Source organism: Strix uralensis, chromosome 37 (genome assembly GCF_047716275.1).
Source record: "Strix uralensis isolate ZFMK-TIS-50842 chromosome 37, bStrUra1, whole genome shotgun sequence".
Lineage (NCBI taxonomy): Eukaryota > Metazoa > Chordata > Aves > Strigiformes > Strigidae > Strix > Strix uralensis.
Window position 1 is genome coordinate 737,251 of NC_134008.1, and position 19,142 is coordinate 756,392.

At 47.4% G+C, this 19,142-nt stretch overlaps 1 protein-coding gene across 2 annotated transcripts; it reads right to left on the reverse strand.

The window, feature by feature from the left end:
- Nucleotides 1-4,924: 4,924 nt before the first annotated feature.
- Nucleotides 4,925-18,150, reverse strand: LOC141937114 (E3 ubiquitin-protein ligase RBBP6-like). Of its 2 annotated transcripts, XM_074854540.1 has the most exons (10): nucleotides 18,043-18,150; nucleotides 16,106-16,305; nucleotides 13,052-13,148; nucleotides 12,384-12,420; nucleotides 11,252-11,296; nucleotides 8,840-8,928; nucleotides 8,625-8,721; nucleotides 7,644-7,783; nucleotides 6,558-6,733; nucleotides 4,925-5,033 (listed from the first exon to the last, which is right to left on the reverse strand). In XM_074854540.1, exons 1-10 carry the CDS (start codon nucleotides 18,090-18,092, stop codon nucleotides 4,984-4,986), a joined length of 981 nt encoding a protein of 326 aa, XP_074710641.1. In that variant the 5' UTR covers nucleotides 18,093-18,150; the 3' UTR covers nucleotides 4,925-4,983. The 2 variants fall into 2 exon arrangements, with proteins under 2 accessions (XP_074710641.1, XP_074710642.1); XM_074854541.1 differs by lacking the exons at nucleotides 4,925-5,033; nucleotides 6,558-6,733; nucleotides 7,644-7,783; ... (1 more) ...; nucleotides 8,840-8,928; nucleotides 11,252-11,296 and having other exon boundaries at nucleotides 12,204-12,420.
- Between the last annotated feature and the right edge of the window lie 992 nt (nucleotides 18,151-19,142).

Sequence of the window (19,142 nt, forward strand, 5' to 3'; positions counted from 1 at the left end):
GACTCGAGCTGTTCAGTTCCTGCAGGCCCAGCGGCTGTTGGGGGATCTGAGCTGCTCAGAGACAGCAGGGCCTGATCTCTAAAGGAAGCAGATTTTGTGGTCTGACTCTGATCTTGCTGAAGCTGCTTTTGTCACCTTTTCAGAAAACCAACTGAGGGCTGAATCAGAGCTGGCGGTTTGCTGAAGGTACCAAAGAATGGGGGGTTTAGAAGCCAATGCCTGATCCTGTGGACAACCTTAATGCTGTTTGTTTGGTAACTTGTCGGAGGTATTTTATGGTGGTTTTTGTGTAAGGTGCTATAAAGCAATCCCATGCAGCTGGAAGCCAGAGGCAAGACTATTTATTTCAGGGCTTTGAAGATCTCTACTCCTGGGACAGCTGTCTCGCTGCTGCAGTGGTTGGGTTTTATTTTGCTTTGGAAAAACTGAACCAGAATTTTCGTTCCATGTCCTTTTCCCTGAGGTGGGAGAATTCCTGGAAGTCTCCAAACAGAGTTAAGGGGTGTCTTCATCTTTTTCCCCGGGCTGGGCTGAGTGCAGCTCCCAGAAGGCCGGGGTTTGGAAGGCTGGGAGCGCTGACCCGACCAGTCCGAGAGGATCCTGACAGCACGGCTGGGCTGCAGATGTGGCTGCAGGTACTGCGGGGAGATGCTGGGTGTCTGGGTGGGCTGACCTGGCTGGTTTGGTGGTTTTGAGGGCGCTGTACTCTCTGCGCCAGCTGCTGATAAGGTGTTTTCTGTGGGCAGGGCTGGTGGCCCATCAGTCTGTGTTCTCAGAGATGAGCCCACAGGAGTCCCTCGCTGGGGCTTGGCTGCAGAGAGCTCTGTGGTGTCTTGACAGTGTTTGACATTTCCCAGACAATGCTTAAACCTGCCAGTTGACTCTATTTAACACTCTCCTCTGTAAGAGCCTTCCAGCGGGGATGCCTATCAACTCTGGCTTTCCCTTCAAAGAACTGTTCTGAACTGATTGGACAGTGTCTCCTGTCACTAGACAGCAGTCCCTCTGGCTGATTGTAAACAAATGGTGCTGATGGGCTCTGAAGGAAGGTTCATTGGTCCTGTCCAGAGGAAGGTTTAAATCTTTTTGAAAAGTGTTTTCTAACATTGCTGAACTGTGTTAGCAAAACAAATTTGCTTGTCCTGGCCACTCCGCTAACTGCTTTCAGGGGCACATTCTCTTTCCACTGAAGTCAAACCCAAAACTCTACTGTAGTGTTCCAGGCATCAAGATTTAACTTTCAGTGTTTCCAACACTTGTCCGTTGTCAAAGAGAAACATCTGAGAACTGTGTTTCCTCCTCAGTGTCTACTCTGACATCTAAAAGAGTGAACACAACTCGAGGTATTTGCTGGATAGCTGCCAACGTATCAGAGGTGCATAAACTCAGTCCCAAACTTAATTCTTAATATAAATCAAAATCATTTGTATATTACAGCAGTTATGAAGTAGAAATTCAACCCTCAGAGCAGAGGTGGGTTTTATTTCTCTGTCGCTGAAGCTGAAGTTGGGAGGCAGTGAGAAACAAGGGAATTTTGTGAACACAGGATATCCAACCATATTGAGTAATTAGGCAATCAGATTATTCCTTACATTTCCTTGGCCCAGTGCAGGTGTCTCTTGGAATGCCTCTAGAATGATCCAAAAGGGTAGTATCCCAGAAGAACAAACACAGGACAATCCTCAAGAATTTTTTTCTTTACAGACTGACCATCAATTTGAGTGTACTGACATTCCAGAAACATTGGTTATTGTCTAGCTGATTTCCAGTGATGTATTTCTATAAGAAATGTGTAATTCAGGGTTTTTATAAAACTGAAATATATTTTAAAAATAGGGTTTCTTAATAAAACACACACTTATTTTAGTTGAATTATATAATTGACTTCTTTAAATATAATCACTGGAATATTAAGCCATGATTGAAAAATCCAAAGCCCTGCCGGTAACACCAGTTCAGGGCCAAAGCAAGCGCACAGACCCAGATTTGCTGGTGGCCTGGACAGGCTGCAAGGCACTCGGGAAAGCCAGCAAGAGGATTCCCTTCCACCACCTTCTGTGTGCCTGCAAAGGACAAGTGTTTGGATTGTTTTGCTGGATGTGGCAAGAATGCTTGTTCAGGGCCAAAGCGCGCGCAGAGCCCCAGGTTTGCTGTTGGGCTGGAGAGGCTGCAAAGCGCTCAGGAAAGCCAGGCGGAGAATACCCTACTCTCACGGACACAGGATTTCTTAAAACAAGCCCATTTATTGGATTTTGAGATGCAGAGGCTATACGAAGATGCAGAGGCTGCGTGGGAAGCGGGGACCTGGCTTCTGTTCGGCTCGTCACGGGGCAGAGGAGGAAGCACAGCACGTACTCCGGCAGGTGCTCCCCGGGGATGCAGGAGTGCCTCGCTGGCGGATCCCCCACAGTGCCCAGCTCTGGTGGAAGACGTGCCCGAGGGGTGGTCTCAGGGGCACCAGCAGCAGGCGGTTGGTGATGTTGTTCTTGGGGGTGCTCAGGTGTTCGTAGGTGCTGCCCCATCCCTAGGCTGGATGCATCCCTGTCAGAAAGGACTTCTTGGGAAGGGCTTGGCAGATGCAGCGGGGGTCCCCACTCGAGGGTTGGCTTGACCCAAGGTGTCATTGGGGTCTGCTTTGCCCTCCCAGTCATCGTCCTCTCCCTCCTCCTCAGCATCGCTGGAGCTTCCCCGCTGGCTGCCGCTGTCACAGTCAGCGCTCCTCCGCCTGCGCAGCCAGTAGAGCTCAAGGAGCAGGAGCAGGGTTTCGGCAGAGGCCCAAAACCACCAGTGCTGGCAGACAGCAAGGCGCACGCCTTCCGAAGTGAGGCCGCGTGACTCCTGGCTCCTCTGCTCCATCTGCTCCAATGAAATTCCTAGGAAAGCCACCAGTTTGCAGTCCAGGTTAACGTCTCCCCGTGTACCCACAGGAGATAAACAAAAGAGGAGGTGAATACAATTTCTCTCCCATATCTCCTCCCAAGAGCTTTGAGGGAACGGTTACACTCAGAACAGGGAGACACAGAAAACCCAGGCACTAGACCTCTTCAGGTTCTGGCCTCCTCACGGCTGTCAGGAGGTGAAGGGTGTCACTGCAGAGAAGCTTCAGTGAAAGAGACACCTGCTCCTCAGCTACTGCTGCCAAATTGTAACTCTCAGTCAACTGTAATCTCTGCCGTAGCTGAGCTAGTACCCTACATAGAGAACTCCTCTCCCTGCTAATCCCTGGAATCATCCCATCCACCTGGAGAGGGCAGTGGAGATCCTCCTGATTCCTCTAGCCAGCCTGCTCCTCCATTAAGGACATGTAAAGCAGTTACCTGGAAAAGGAACGCCTGCGCTCCTTTGGAGTCTTTTTAGATTCCATCCGCTCCTGAACCATGTGTAAACTCATCGAGTCTGGACTTTTTCTTTTCCCTGTTAAGATAAGTTTGACCTTTATTACAATTACAGCTTGACCTTTATCACAAAAAGACACCAAGAAACAAAACATGGCCAGTATGAGAAAATGCAGACTGCTTGCAGATGCAAAGGTGGACATGCTATTTAAGCAAAACCAGTTTAGAATTCCTACAAGTCTTAGGGAAAGTTTTAGGATGACATTTGTCTTGTTTTAGTTTTGCATGTTTGCCGTCTGCACCCAGAAAGTCTATTGGAGCAAACACTCTGTCATTTTTGCGGATGTCAGATGCACTCGAGTGTAACTGCCGTCCGACAGGCCATCGAAACACAAACATGAAAACCAGCCCAACTTCATTGAGCCAAACCCCCACTCTTCTTTAAGTCTCGTTGTGCTCTGTCAAACTCCTCCCTAGACAAGGGAGGCCAAAGGCATCCTGCTTGTGTCAGAAATAACAGCAGGACCAGGGGAGCGACGGTCCCCCTGCCCTCGGCTCTGGTGAGGCCGCTCCTCGAATACCGTGTTCAGTTTTGGGCCCCTCACTACAAGTCAGACACTGAGGGGCTGGAGCGCGTCCAGAGAAGGGCAACGAAGGTGGTGAAGGGTCTAGAGAGCAAGTCCTGTGAGGAGCGGCTGAGGGAACTGGGGGTGTTTAGCCTGGAGAGAAGGAGGCTGCGGGGAGACCTCATCACCCTCTACAACTACCCAAAAGGACGTTGTAGCAAGGTGGGTGTTGGTCTCTTTTCCCCAGTAACAAGCGATAGGAGGAGAAGCAGCGGCCTCCAGTTGCACCAGGGGAGGTTTAGATCAGCTATTGGGGAACACTTCTCCACTGAAAGGGTTGTCAGCATTGGAACAGGCTGCCCAAGGAGGTGGTTGTAATTATGATTGCCTCAGAAAGACTTCATTCTTCAGAGTCCTCTTTTCAATCATGTACTGGAGTTTTATTTTAAATAATCTTCCTGAGAGCACAGATCCCCTTTGTGAAGGCCAATTCAAATTAAGCCATTTAAAAATTAGTTACCACATGTATTCTCCACAACGATCTGTGCATACTTATTCCCTTATAAATCAGCTGTTGTGTCCGTTATGTGTTACGGCCTCGTTTAACAGGTTACAAGCAGCAATATATTGAATTTCTGTAGCATACTTACACTTCCCAGTCTGGTCTGCCACTTGCCGAGCGAATTTTGCCGGCTCTCACTGGATGACCTTTTGGCATGGGGAGAGAAAAAAAGTCCCTTTCAGTTTACCTGAAGATAATTTTTTTAAGCGAAATTTGTAAGGTACAGTTACTTACCGGTTGTGGGTATTGATCGTCCTCGGTAGCCCAGAAGACTCGGCAATGCTGGCTGTCTCAGTCCAGGAACCAGATAGCCCTTGTGAACCAGTGCAAACAGTTGGAAAATAAGCTCGACTAAAATACGAAAATCACTGCGTATGGTGGAAGAACACCTACCTTCTCCTCCCGCAAACCACGGATTGAGAGGGGGGAAGATTGAGGACGTCCCCTGGCAGCCACCAGCGCAGCAGGAGGGGTCAGAGCTGGTGGATGTGCTGGTGGCTGCTGCTGCTGCCGCCTCTGCTTACGGATCACCTGTGCATACCCAGTTCCATTTTTGAAGTTGTTCACAGCCTAGAGGCAGAAAAATATTTACAAAGAGGTAACATGAACCTTCAGCAGCTCAATGAACAAAAGCCTCCACAGAGTAGAATTACTTGTGTATTCCCGTAGATACTCTCCATCCTAAAATAAACCAACATACGGATATATTCAGATTAGATCTAAGGAAGAAATTCTTCCCTGTGAGGGTGGTGAGGCCCTGGCACAGGTTGCCCAGAGAAGCTGAGGCTGCCCCCTCCCTGGAAGGGTTCAAGGCCAGGTTGGACGGGGCTTTGGGCCACCTGGGCTAGTGGAAGGTGTCCCTGCCTGTGGCAGGGGGGTTGGACTGGATGGGCTTTAAGGTCCCTTCCAAGCCAAACCCTTCGGTGATACATGAACGCATCCCATTAAACACTGGTGTTAATGACTGGTAACTCAGACTATCTGTACGTAAAGCACTCCGGTGTTAACACTGAATTTGAAACTGAGGCAATCCTGTTGAACACAAGTGTGACCTGAATTTGCCAGATTGTCGCTCAAGAGTTGTCAGCTTCTGTAACAACAGGGAATGTATTTGCAAAGTAAATTTAGCCTTATTCCATTTAGCCTTGTTTAAGGAGGTGTACATTAATATTTTCTTCCCTTTCAGCTAACTGACTGACTAGACTTTTCTTACAAACAGTTTATCTAAAAGTCACTGCATTACCTGGCGTAGGCACTTGTTGGCAACTAAAGTGTCGGGAGAAACACCTGCCTGATGACATGTTGGGCATGTATGTTCCTCAGAGTCCAGTAATGCCGTTCTAATACCTGGGTATAATCAGAATCATCAAAATAGGTTTTAGCTAAACTAAGGACATTGTCTGGGTTCTAATCAATTATAAAGGCCTGTAGATGGTTAATGGGTGAATATGGTTCCGAACTGAGAGCATGAAGCTATAAATGTTCAGCAGTGTAAAAAATTTCTAGTATGCAGGAAATAGCTGCCCAGTTTTGCTATTTCACTATTGTAACGTTTGAAGATGTAGAGCAGGCCGTGCCTTGATGGTCTGACTAGTCTGTTCTCCACTGTCCAGCACAGTGAGAAGTCACCAACCTCAAGGCTCATGAATAAGACACATCTCCAAAAACCATTAGTAGGTTCAAGTTCTGACGGTTTTAACCAACTCTCCCGTGGAGAAGAATGTGGATTAAATGCCTAACGAGCCATTTGCTGCAGACCACAGTAAGTCACCAGCGTTGGCTCTGTAGTTTTGTATGAGAGAAGGGACTGTGCACAAACTCAATGCATTTGATAACTAACACTGTAATCAGCTGCAGCATTACGCACTCTGCTCGTACTCATCCTTCTGCATGGAAAGAGGATTTAACTAGGTGCATAAAAAGGGAAAAAAGCCTTCTGCCTTTGTTTTTTCCTTTCTACAAGAAGAGTCCTTTCCTACTCGGGGTACACTTAAGTATTAAACAGAGCTGGTAACAAAGGAATCTTATGATCTTTCTGCTGTCAGAAGATCAGGTGTGATGTTTTGAATTAGCAAACATGGCAGTAACACTTACATTCGTCACAGTAACTGTTTCTACAGCAGGGAATAATGACTGCATCAGCCATGATTTCTTTACAAATGGAACATAACAGCTCCTCCGGAATAGGATCGTCTGAGGAAAGGGAGGAAGAGGATGGCTCCTCTGGTAAAAAGGGAGGCTTTTCCTTCTTTCCTCTGGCATAAGCTTCCCTGGAGGGGGGATGGGGAAGGAAAAAGAAAAAAAGTCAAAGATGGATAAAGGAGAACTTCCCCAAGCTTTGGATTTTATCCAATGAAGACAGTAGGTGTCATTCTCACTCCACATTAGCCTTCAAAAATACAGACATTTAGTTTAAACTACTTTTCTATAGCCAGAGTGCTAGAAAAGGGAGGGGGGAACAATTTTCCTTCTGCAGAACTCTTCCATTCATTGGATCAACTAAGAAATTAGCTCAGACTAGAGAAATCATTTTCTGACAGCTAGACACCAGGTGAAATGAACCCCACCTCTCCTTTGCCAGAGGGTAAATGTCAATCGCAGGCTCAGGACAAAGTCAGTCTCTGTGTAATTGTGTTTTATAAATGGAAGAAGTCTATGTTACAGCTTCTGCAAAAGGAGAGCCATGACGGAAGAACAGAGCTGCTACCGAGTGCATTTTAAAACAGCCACTCTTGTCAGCACACAGCAGGATTTTCTTAGTTTACAGCAACAGGTAAACATCCCTCTGCTTCACACATGGGATCTGATAAATGTCAGAGGCAGAGGGAATCTCAGTCCAACAGCTGTTTGTTAAATTCTGCAAGAAGCCTTAGCAAGATAAAACAGAAGCAAAAGGAGCTTTCAAAAAGAATGACGCCACTGTAAACACGACTGAAATGTTTTGCAGAAATACGGATTCTTAGCATACCACAAGCTTAACCAGCGTTCAGGGGCATGAGCAGCAGGACTGCCCTATTTTAATATTAGAAATCATCACAGGTTTTAAGGTTAAGATACAATGACAGTGCTTCTTGCCCCGTAATTACAGATGCTGGCCAGCTTGGTGGCATTGCCACTCAGACACTGACACGTGGCTTCTCTCCTTCACTTTTTGGTCAGACCAGCTAATTCCATACTCACGCATTAATAATTGGTATTGCATATCTTCCAGTCTTCGTCAGCATAGCGCCCTTGGTATTGGGATCTTCCACCTCCACCATGAAACTCCTGGGAATTCCTGTGCACTTTTTAAGTCTGGGAACAGACTGAAAATTACTGTCCTGTTAAGAAAAGAAATGCAGACATAGCTCATCTTAAGACCCACACTTAAAACGACATTTCAACCACGATTTTAAGCAGGAAAGGCCTTTAATCCTCTCCTTTTACCTAGCCTAAGCGTTGCTCGACCGAAATACTCTTTTTCCTAAATGAATATAGCCAGGATGCTCCAAAGGCTCGAGCAGTGTTCTGAACGCCGTCGACATTCTTTGGCTCAACTTCAGGGTCCTTAAGGGTGAAATATCCCTCAGCTCCCCATCCCCTCAGAGGAGAGGCACAAACCCCCTCCTCCTCCAAAGCGCAGTTCAGAGGGAGAGCTTAATGCAGGGCTCTGGATCGGCCAGTGGGGACACTGATATTCACCACCTACAGGTGAAGGTTGAATTCAGAGCTGATGCACGTACGTTCAGTGAGTAACGTTAAATGGCCTGAATACTCAACCAGAGACTTGTGTAATTATAACACGCAAATATTCAATAGATGGGGTCAAGAGAAACGGCATCTTTTTCTACAAAATACTAAAAACTGCAAACTGTCATTAAAAAGAGTTGAGATGAGAAAAATTTGCAGTAACATTGAAATATATAAAAATATACATTAAAGCTCATAGAGAAAGATCTATGGACATATACAAGGGCTATGACCTCGAAGAAAGAAAATTTCCCATTGAAAATTCCAGCTTTCCCTGGAATTTTGAAGGGCTTTGCACCACTGCCATAGAACCTCTGTATTTCAGCCCAAGAGAAACAATTCCTAACAGGGGTATTCATGTAACTGCTGCGTAACTGCCAAGGTAAAACAAGTGAAAAACCAAGTGACACCAGAAGCCCCTCACAATCTTACCCCATTTGTCGGGCAGTTCTTTCTATAGTGCCCAGGTTTTCCACAGCGAAAGCAAGTATAGGATGGTGGAGGTGGACCCAAGGGTTTCTTCACGTAACTAAAAGGTTTTCGGGAAAAAAAGAAAATGGTATGTATGCGTCTCTCTTGTTCCAACAACCATCTCTACAATGTTTCCATAGTCTTCAAAGAACAGGTAGGACTTTGCCAACACTTACTTGATTGGATCGTACTGACGGCAAGACTGGATCATCATAGCTCGTATTTTATCTTCCTCGGAAGCGTTGGCTTCAGCCAGATTGCCGGTCTGTTTAACAGGTAATTATTGGACACGCACATTAGAAACACATTTAAGCTCCCCCAGCCAAAGACTCACCCAACCCTGTAAAAAGCAGCCCAGCAGTAGCTGAGGTTGCAGGAAAGCAGCTGCTTCTATGAGCCAGAGTTGTCCCAGAGATGTTCTGGGGAGCCCTTACGCCATCACATGGTGTCTCTGTGCCCGTTAACCTGCTTGGAAGGAGCATTCTTGGGCACTCAAAACCCGAGGCTCTGTTTGTACCTTACTTAAAGACTTGTGTAACCAATCCAAATGTCTTCCAAGCAGACTGAAGCTCTGCGTAGAAAAAATTACATTATCCAGTATTTTTAAATGGATTCCTGAGCTCCAGATTATTTGAAGGAGAAAATCTCCGCTGTACATTTAATGGAGATGTATGCAAGTATCAGTGTTTACACTTTGCAGCATTAAAAGGACACACAACTTAAGAGTCAGGGAAGTTGCTTTTGCTCACCGAAATTCAGCTTCAGACACAGAAGCATTAAGAGGAATCAAGCTTTTTATAATTCCTCAGCAAGACAAAAGATTCTTTCCAGCAGAAATTGGACCATGGTGTGCTGTAGGCAGCCCAAACTGCATGTCCCTGCCTACTCACTTCTTCACGGTAAGTGATTTAACTACGGTCAGCACAACCTGCAGATTTTTTCCTGTTTGCTGTGCCCTTCTAACACACAAATTGTAATAGAAACCTTACGCAGAACTAGACCTTCAAATTATCAAAGCCAGCTGATTTTTTGTAAGTAGCATTTGTTCAAATGTTCTCATTACACACTAGTCCAGATCCCAGCAGGGTCTAAGGGAGGGATGTAAAGGATACGGACCTCCAAGCACCCATCATTCAGAGCAACCACTCATGGGTCTGATTTTATATGCAAAAGCTACCCACTAGTTTCAACAGTTTATGAAACGGTTGTTTTATAGACACAACAGTAACATAATCCAGACCGACATCTATGAAACCCCTTCCGTTACCATTTACAGAAAACTTTACAGATACTTGACCAATTTGTTTAAACCCAGACAGTTTACAAGACACATCCAAACCCCACAAACCATTACTAGGCACAGACCATAATTCAAATACGGAATTTCCTACAAGGTAATAACAAAGCAGAAAACTTGTCAACACATTGCCTCCAAGCCAAGCCCGTCTGCGCTGAGGAGGTTGGAGTATAACAGTTTGGAGCTGCTTTACGTTACATTCCTGCATTTTTCTGAAATACCTACATTTTCTCAAAAGCTTGAATGTGTACAGCACTTGGACAGTTTTTCACATTTTAGAGTCAAACTTCACATGAGTTTTTACAGAACCAACAATTTCTTCTGGTGACTACCTTCCAAAGTAACTGTTGGGGTTTTTTCCCCAAATGTACACAATTTAATTCTGCAGTCAGAGAGGGAAGAGGAGAGTGGGAAGAGATTTCTCCAACTCCAGCCTTTATTTTCAGAAGAAAGAACTAGCCCCTCTGCACGAGGCCCTGCCTTCTCTATTCTCTAAGACCAGTAATTTGACAGGCTCACACTACGCCTTTTCACAAAGTGCAACCACTAGTGCTTTCCCAGACAAAGCGACACATTGTTGAGCAAAAAATGCAAGCAGTTCCATAGCAAACCATGGCATTACAGCAGCTTCAGAAGGCCACCTCTGCTAATACACTGCACTAACACATTGGTATATTCCTGCAAACAATTAGGCACATTTACACAATTTACAGTCTGCGTTCAAACCAATTAGGGTGTGTTGTCCACTCTCCATAGACTACAAGTTATGAAACTGTGCAGCATTCAGAGAGTGGCTCTATAACTGCAGTGACTAGAAACTCAACAGTAGCCACGCAATTGTCCGTGTTACACAAACGCTTCTATTTTGGCTGTTGCACGCCCCTGCCCCCCCCCCCCCGAAATGTCCATAACTTGCAGCCAGTTAAATTCTTCTGTGAAAATTGTGTCGGTCTCCAACACAAAATTAACAAAAGGTCTGAGAAACAGTAAACAGGTCCTGAAGTGCTGCTTCTTTATGTCTTGAAGATGAGCAATAGTGCAACATTGTGTTGAGGGACTCCCCTTCTGTCCTCCCAAACTGGGAACTACTCTTTACAGGGTGCTACGGAAATATACACACATTCTAAAGTTAAAACCAATACTGTAAATTATTAAAAATTAAGTTTTGTTCACATTACAGCAGTTATCCAGTTATACATCACCGTACAAGACTTAAAAATATGAAGCCAGTGGGGTTTTTTGTTGTTGGTGGTGGGGTTTTTTTAAGTCTTTGACAAGAATATACACATACCTTAATGAGCTGGGCCAGAGGAGTGGGTGCAGAAGAGTCCTCAATCTGTTCACAAAAAATTAAACACATATTCAAGTTGTACAATCAAAACATAGCAAAAGTTAACCTCTACTGTAGTCTGAAAGTCTGCACTCTATCCTCCGAGTGTCACGGACAGAGACATGTCCAACCTAATGTAAGTGTATTGGTTCAAAACAAAGTCCAAACCTATGACAGCTTCAGAGGGCCAACGTGGTTCATGAGAAGCCGCTAAACTCGGTGCGCTGGGCTTTAGATATTTGCATTTGCAGACAAACTATGAAACTAAACCGTTTCATCGGATAAAACGGAAAGATCAAATGCAGAACTTAGGAAGGCCACTTCAGGTAGCAACAACATTTAAACTCACAGCAATCCGTTAGAGACCTTTAAGTACTCAGAGGAGGCCAAACAATAGCACTTCAGTTATACAGCTTTAGGAACAAATACCCAAGTATTTCAGGACACGAAAAGGAATCTTTTAGCTGCACAGAACTGTCCTCAAAACGTATGGGGTACGTTGATTTTGGGATTTGTTTGAACCGCCAAGTCAAAAGTAAGAAACAGTACCAAGTAGAACAACAATGGTTTCTCAGTGGGTTTTGATAACATCTTCCCAAACTGTTAGGCAAAGAAAGTATTTCAAAACAAAAGCTAAGTGATACAATGTGAAAATGGAAAAAATGCACTCCAAACAATTTTAATTGCAAGAAACAAAGAGCACACGACAGCCTATACAAACATACTAGCTCTAGACAGACAGATGTAGAACACAGCACCAATTGAATTGTGCAAACCTTGAACCTACCTGATCTAAAACCAATCCTACATTATCTGTACAGCACAAAGTCATTCAGGAAATATTCCAGCATATTCAATATGAAACACAATGCATCACTAGGCACAAATACCAATATTCACATTAGAACTGTGCAAATGGTGGCATTACTCAGTTTTCACTGTGCTGGGAATCAAATACATGGTCTCTACAACATATACTATGTCTTGCTGCAGAACAGATTAAGTTCATGTTTGGGAGATTAATACGAGGCTACGTTGTTTAGAATTAAGTGCAATGTGTAGAAACAAAGTGTGAGATTGTGTTTTTACATACCGCTTTTGGTGTTCCACTCACTGGCTCGGTTCGAGTTCTAGAGGAAGAAATAAAGATGATGAGAACTTAGAACAAAGCACTTGTACCCAACCAAAAGCAGTGAAAACAGATTATAAAACCTGAACATCAAGACATTATATTCTGATAGTCTAGTGAACGTGGAAATGTATTTGTATACATAAACTGTTCTCTCTTGGCACATTCAGTGCAACTAAAAAAAAAAAAAAATCCCATTTCTAGTTTGTCAGCAATTACTGTCCGACTTACAGCTCTAGAACACAACAGTGCCAGAGGAAGTCCTCAGATATTTTGTCTCTGCTGTGTAAGTATCAAAACGATGAAGTCTGTGCTACAGCTTTGTGCTCTTACATAATCAACCATCCAAACAGCGACCTTTGTCTTTCAGTCTTTCCTCTGTAGCCAGTATGCCAGAAAGCCAGATCTGAGGCATAAGAATACCTGCCATATCCCACCCCGCCTCCCCCAAATGCAAGACACAGTCAAACACTGACAGACTCTTCTGAGAGGGGAACATGCGTATCTCTCTTTACTGTAAAAGCAATAAAAAGAAGAAAGATACACTCCGAATGCCTCTGTAAACTAATCTCCATACAAAAAGTTAACACACTGCAACCCCTCACAGACTACAATGCTTTATGGGTACTTACATAAATCGTGTTTTGCTGGTAGTTTTGACTCTAACAGGGACTCTTCTAACAATCACCGAGGAGTTCTTAGGAATCAGGGTGTTATCATCTGTGTATTCTGAAAACAACACCAATACAGAAGAAAACATTAGTCAGTTCGTAAGAATGTATATTAATATGTCATTACATAGCACTTGAGAGAACCCCTTCACAGGCATAAAAGCAAAATTTTGTATGTGACATGGCACTCCTGTCGTCTCAACACACTAACAGAACCTTTCAAGAAGTCTTCAGGTTTGAGAATCAAACACCAGCAGCAAAACCTTTTCCATTCTTTTCAAACAGTTTGGATGCCAGCAGCAAAATGGTCTCAGAGGTCACTAAAGGAGAGTCTGCTCATGCGTGAGGTTCTTTCCTGACCTAGCTCAAGTTGCTTTTGCTTCTGTTAGGCTACAAACCCGAGAGATCTTTGGAGAGGAACAAACCACAGCAAAGTCTCACCTGCATAAACCAGATTCTAAAGTCTGACCAGCTTACCCTGCAACAAAGCAGGCGCTCGGCTAAAGCATGCAAACTCTGCGCCGCTGCTTTCCGAGCTGTTCCCTCAAAACCATTCCCCTGTGCTGCGAGTGCTGGGGACTGACAGAACACAGAAGAGAGCCGCCAGCTCTCTGCTTCTCGGGGCTTCATCCATCGACAGCCACACTGTCAGCTGCTCAGGGCTGTACATGCGAATGCAAACGGAACTGGCAGTGCTGGAGTTTGGATCACAGGAACCTGAGGGGTTTTTTGAGCTTGCTTTCACACGTAGGGCAGAACTGGCTCCAACTAAAGTGGTGTCTCCTCTCTTAAGCTAATCATCTAGTTTGAATAAGCCAAAGGGACGTGAATTCTTTCAATTCACTTTTTGCAGAGCAGAGAGACTCAAATGAAATTAATTACGAAGACAAGTCTTCTGAAAAGCCTTTTGAAACCAGAGTGTGCCTGAAGGTCTCCATGCTTTGCCTTGGCTTCACCGTGTTCGTCTTTTGAAGAGGAGGAGCTACCTGAGACACTTTGACTGAGTGAGCCTCAAATGTGAAGATCTCCCATGAGTGAGTCTCACATGTAAAGATGTCTCCATGAGAATGGTTTATATATTGTACTTGCACAAGCTGGATACGACTAAATGTTTTAAAGCACTATCAGCAGCCATGCCCTGTAATCTGCCTACAGTTTTAACTATTAAAAGCCGTTACCTATGGAGGCCGAATCAGAACAATGGCCCGAAAGCCAAAGTTGCTGTGAAAGTACTACTAATGACAAAACCCAAAGCTTTTACAGAAGTCATACCCTGAAACCAACGCCTAGAGCTCTGCTCAAATGGGGAATCTCACCATTGCACAGCCACCTGTCAGGAAAGGCCTGAGATGGGACTTTTTGATGTCGGAGGAGCTCAAAGAGCACTGAGGCTGACAAGCAACGGGGAGATGATGGCAGCTGCAGCTCTGGAAGCCCAAAGCAGCTGTTTCCACCTGCTGAACGGAGTCATACAGAGTGTTCTTTCTGGTCCAGATCACAAACCACTGGACTGAGATTTCAGAGGCACAGGATAAGTAACAGTGGCTCCACAAAAAGGCAGGAGTTTGCTACGCCTGTGCCCACCTGAGGGTTGTGGTAGGTCTGCAGAGGATTGCAGGTGGCAGCACCTCTCCTCGAGGGAGGCTGTGTATATGAGGACAGCAACCAGTGCACTTATTCGCCAATTCTGCAAGCCTGCAGAGGTCAGGTGGAACAGGCACAAGAGGTGTATGATGCAAAAAGAGGAATGGGTCCTCTTTTTGTATTTTATGACAATTCGTTGACCATTAGAAGCATTGACATCTGCCTTCTGAATAGACTGTCCTTGCATGAGATATATACAGACAGAGAGAGGGATGCTTGTTTTCAATCCACTTGTGAAGTGCACAGGGAGGAGACCTCCAGCCATCTAATACCAGACTGATAGAAAAATGGATTCCCCTTAAAAGTCAATCAGTACACATTGAAATGGATCAACTGAAAACTGAAGAGTGACAATAACCTGGTGAAGTAAAGGCTTTATTTGCACAGGACACTTATCAGGGCACATATTTGTATGTGGGACTTGAAGCATCCCACCAGCTGGGTCACTGAGGCAGAGAATTTGTGGAAGAGGGTTCACAAACAGCGGAGTGCGCTGCCGAGGTAGTTCTGTGAAGGGACCTGACACCTGTTGGCTTTCATACATTTATTTTTCCTTCACGTCAATCAATTGAGTTCATTTTGGTGATGAAATCTGTGTCAATGATGAAATCTGGTGAAGTCAAACAATGTAGCCTTAAAAGTTAACTTTTTTGGTTTTAAATAGGAAAGGACTAAAGCTGGAGCATTAGTCCTGAAGTCCCTGGAAATTTCTGTTTGCTCCCTTTGAATTTAACAGCTGCCAGCTTAGTCTAACAGCTCTCAGACAAAACTGGCATCTGCCAGCAGGAGCCTGTTCCCCGCAGGCAGCAACATCCCGTGTAGCTGCGGGGCCTTGGCAACTACCAGTGTCACTCTGCCTCGCCACGACTCCACATCTGCAGATTGAGCAGCGACATCACGCTCAACAGGGCTACTTTTCACACTTGTCCAAGCAGAGCTCCAACAGAAATGTTCAACAAAGCTGGAGCCAACACCATTGTTGATTCCCACTCCCTTCTAGCACAAAACTTGTTTTACTGCCAGTGATGGCCGGTAAGTGGCTACTGGGCTTTTGCAAGCACTAGACGTTGCACATGGACCACGTAGTCTCCTACGCCCAGCTCCGTGTCCAACAACAGATCGGAACGGCTCTGTGAGGTCCCCACACAAGCCACAGCTACCGATGGTGGCCGAATCGCACCGTCCCTTCGCACCCCACTGAATCGCTGGCGCCACTTGCCCTCTCGGTTCCCCGCACGCCGGCGGGACGGGCCCCAGGCTGACTCACGCCACGTGGGGACAAGCCACAGAGAGCAGAGTGTGGCTCCCGCAGGCCGTGGCCGCCGCCAGCCGGGCAGTGCCCGAGGCCCCGTGCCCGCCGCCCCCACGCACCTTCTCCGGTCTGGGCGTTGGATATCTGCAGCTCGCAGTTGGTCACCTTCAGCTTGTGGCGGCCCATGATCTGGCGCTTCAGGTCGCCCAGGGAGATGTTGAGGCCGCTGAAGGTGACCGTGTCGTACTGCAGCAGGGAGAAGAACTTGTAATGCACGCACGGCGTGGCTGATGTTCCACTCACTGGCTCGGTTCGAGTTCTAGAAGAAGAAATAAAGGTGATGAGAACTTAGAACAAAGCACTTGTACCCAACCAAAAGCAGTGAAAACAGATTATAAAACCTAAACGTCAAAACATTACGTTCTGATATGTTCATTATGTTCTGACGGTAAGGACTTTGTGAGTCCCAGCTGGGAATGGCCTAACAGGCCCATGTGGGCCTAGGACTCAAAAGATGGTGCAAGTCCATCACAGAGAATGGGATTTTGCCATCTCCGTGCCAGTACAGGCATCCAGAAGGTAACTGCTGCCTTTATGACACTATTCAGCAAAAATGTTTATTTTGTTTGGTGCTTCCAAGCTTACGCCAAGCGAATACGGCCAGTGGGTTCCTCTCTCTCTGAGGGCCATCTATTCAGAAGATGAAAAGCCAGGAAAACAATCCCCCGTCTCCGCAAAAGGAGGCTGGTGCTGTGTGAGGAGCCAGGGCTCTGACACGTGTACATTGACCCTCCTGCTCCGAGGGGGAGCCGCTGCCCACGGCTGGGCCACCCGCTGCCCCGCGCTGCGCCTCAGGGACTTCACCTCGAGGAACTGCTCTGGCTTCCACAGTTATTAACCTCAGCTACTACTGCCGTGCTTGTCAGAAACCATGCCGGCACACAACTACTGAACAAAACTGACCCGAGTCAGCAGGCGACATTTGGATGGGGCTTTGGAGCCCAACAACAATTAATTGGTGTCTTCCAAGCCCACCAAACCCTTAAGCACACGTACCGTTTTACTCAGGTGATAACCACGGGAGGGAGAGGCCACAGTCTCTCCAAATCACCTCGTATCTTTGCTGAAAAATCTGCAGGACCCCTTCAGCCCTGGCCATCTGACCTCAGTGAGACCACCGCTCACCTTGCCCCACGGACACACCGCTCACATTCACCTGGGTTTTGTTTCAAAAGCTTCACACTACTTCCTTTACTCTTTGTCTCACCTGACTGTTGAACCTTTGTCTACCCTCACTGTTTGGCTGCTCTGAAACTCACAACCTGCAGCTCTGAAGCCAGACAACAACAAGGGGAAGGCCTGAGGCCAGCGGCCCCGCTCCCACCACACGCCGTCACCACGGCGCAGGGGCCCGGGATGTGCAGAGGAGCCGGGTTCAAGGTGCCGACCTGCGCCCAACGGCTCCCTCCAGCCAAACCCCTCACCCAGAACCACCGCTCCGCCCGCGTCGAGCGCCGGGAAACACCTTCAGGGCTTCCAGCTGTTTGCAGTGCTCAATTCCACATCGTTATTCTTACAGAATTGAAAGGCCAGGGGCCGTGAAACGAGCGCAGCCACCCAGTTCACCCAGTTCACGCACAAGGGGTGACCCCGACTGCACCATGGCCCCTGTGGCCCCCCTGCTGCCAACTCCTGGGACCGCGTGGGAGGGACAGCGACCGGCCCGGCCTCTGGACCCTCCCCACTCTCCCCGGAGCCTGCGCGGACCGGCCCTGGGCCCTCCGGAGACCCCCTTGAGCCCCTCCCGGGCCCCAGAGCCCACCCAGACCGGCCCTGGGCCCTCCGGAGTCCTCCCAGAGTGATCCTGGGGCCTCCGGAGCCCCCCTGAGCCCCCCATCTGGAGCCCCCCAAGCCCATCCCCGGGCCCTCCAGAGACCCCCCCGGCCCCGCTCACAACGGCGGCTGGCAGCTCAGGTCAAAGGGCCGGCGCTCTGCGCGCGGCGAGGGGCTGCCCTGCCGAGGAGCCTGTCGGGTCTGGCTCTGGCTCTGTCCTCACCTGGGAGCTGCTGGTGGCACTGGTCGCCGTGTCCTGATGCTGCTCGCCATGGTCGTGATGCTGCTTGCCGTCTCCTCCTCCTCCCTGATTGCCTCCTCCTCACTGATCACCTCCTCCTCCTCCTCCTCAGTAATTGCCTCCTCCTCACTACTCGCCTCCTCCTCCTCAGTAATTGCCTCCTCCTCACTACTCGCCTCCTCCTCCTCCTCACTACTCGCCACCTCCTCACTACTCGCCTCCTCCTCCTCAAATGATCGCCGCTGCCCTGGCAGTGCTGGTCGCATCCCGGGCATTATTAGGACACAATGGGGGCGGGGCTTCGCTCGGCCAATAGCAGCAGCGCTACTGCCCAGGTTGCTAGGAGCCAAATGGGGGCGGCGTTTCACTCAGCCAATAGCGGCAGTGCTGCCCTGGTTGCTAGGAAACCGGGCAGGGGCGGGGCTTCGCTCGGCCAATAGCAGCAGTGCTGCTGCCCAGGTTGCTAAGAGGCAAATGGGGGCGGCGTTTCACTCAGCCAATAGCGGCAGTGCTGCCCTGGTTGCCAGGAAACCGGGCAGGGGCGGGGCTTCGCTCAGCCAATAGCAGCAGTGCTGCTGCCCAGGTTGCTAGCAGCCGGATGGGGGCGGGGCTACGCTCGGCCAATGGCGGCAGTGCTGCCCGGCCTTCTTTCTGTCTTTGCTGACTGAAGAATCGCTGTGATGGACAAGGAGCCTGCTGAGGTCCTGACCAGACCGACCCTGACAAAGCCTGGCACTGCCACACAGTGAGAGAGCTGTAAACGTCATTCACAGCAAAAGCTGTGGGGACAGTCACGAATCATCTCCCATTCTGCAAGCCAAATTCTTGACTGTTTCCTCACCACTGCTGATTTAAGTGTAAATTGCTTCAAAATAACACTTAAAATTCCTAACTTTTCATACCAGTAAGTTCTTCGTGCCGTAAGAGAAACACTGTGCTGAGAAGGCACTATGAACATACAGCAATATTTACATATAGACATTTTGTCTTCCCTTCGATGAAGTTATTTTGTAATTTGAAACCTTAGCGGAAGGATTTTTGCTTTTCTCCTGATCAGACATTTAAGCGTCAGCCCCCTGCTA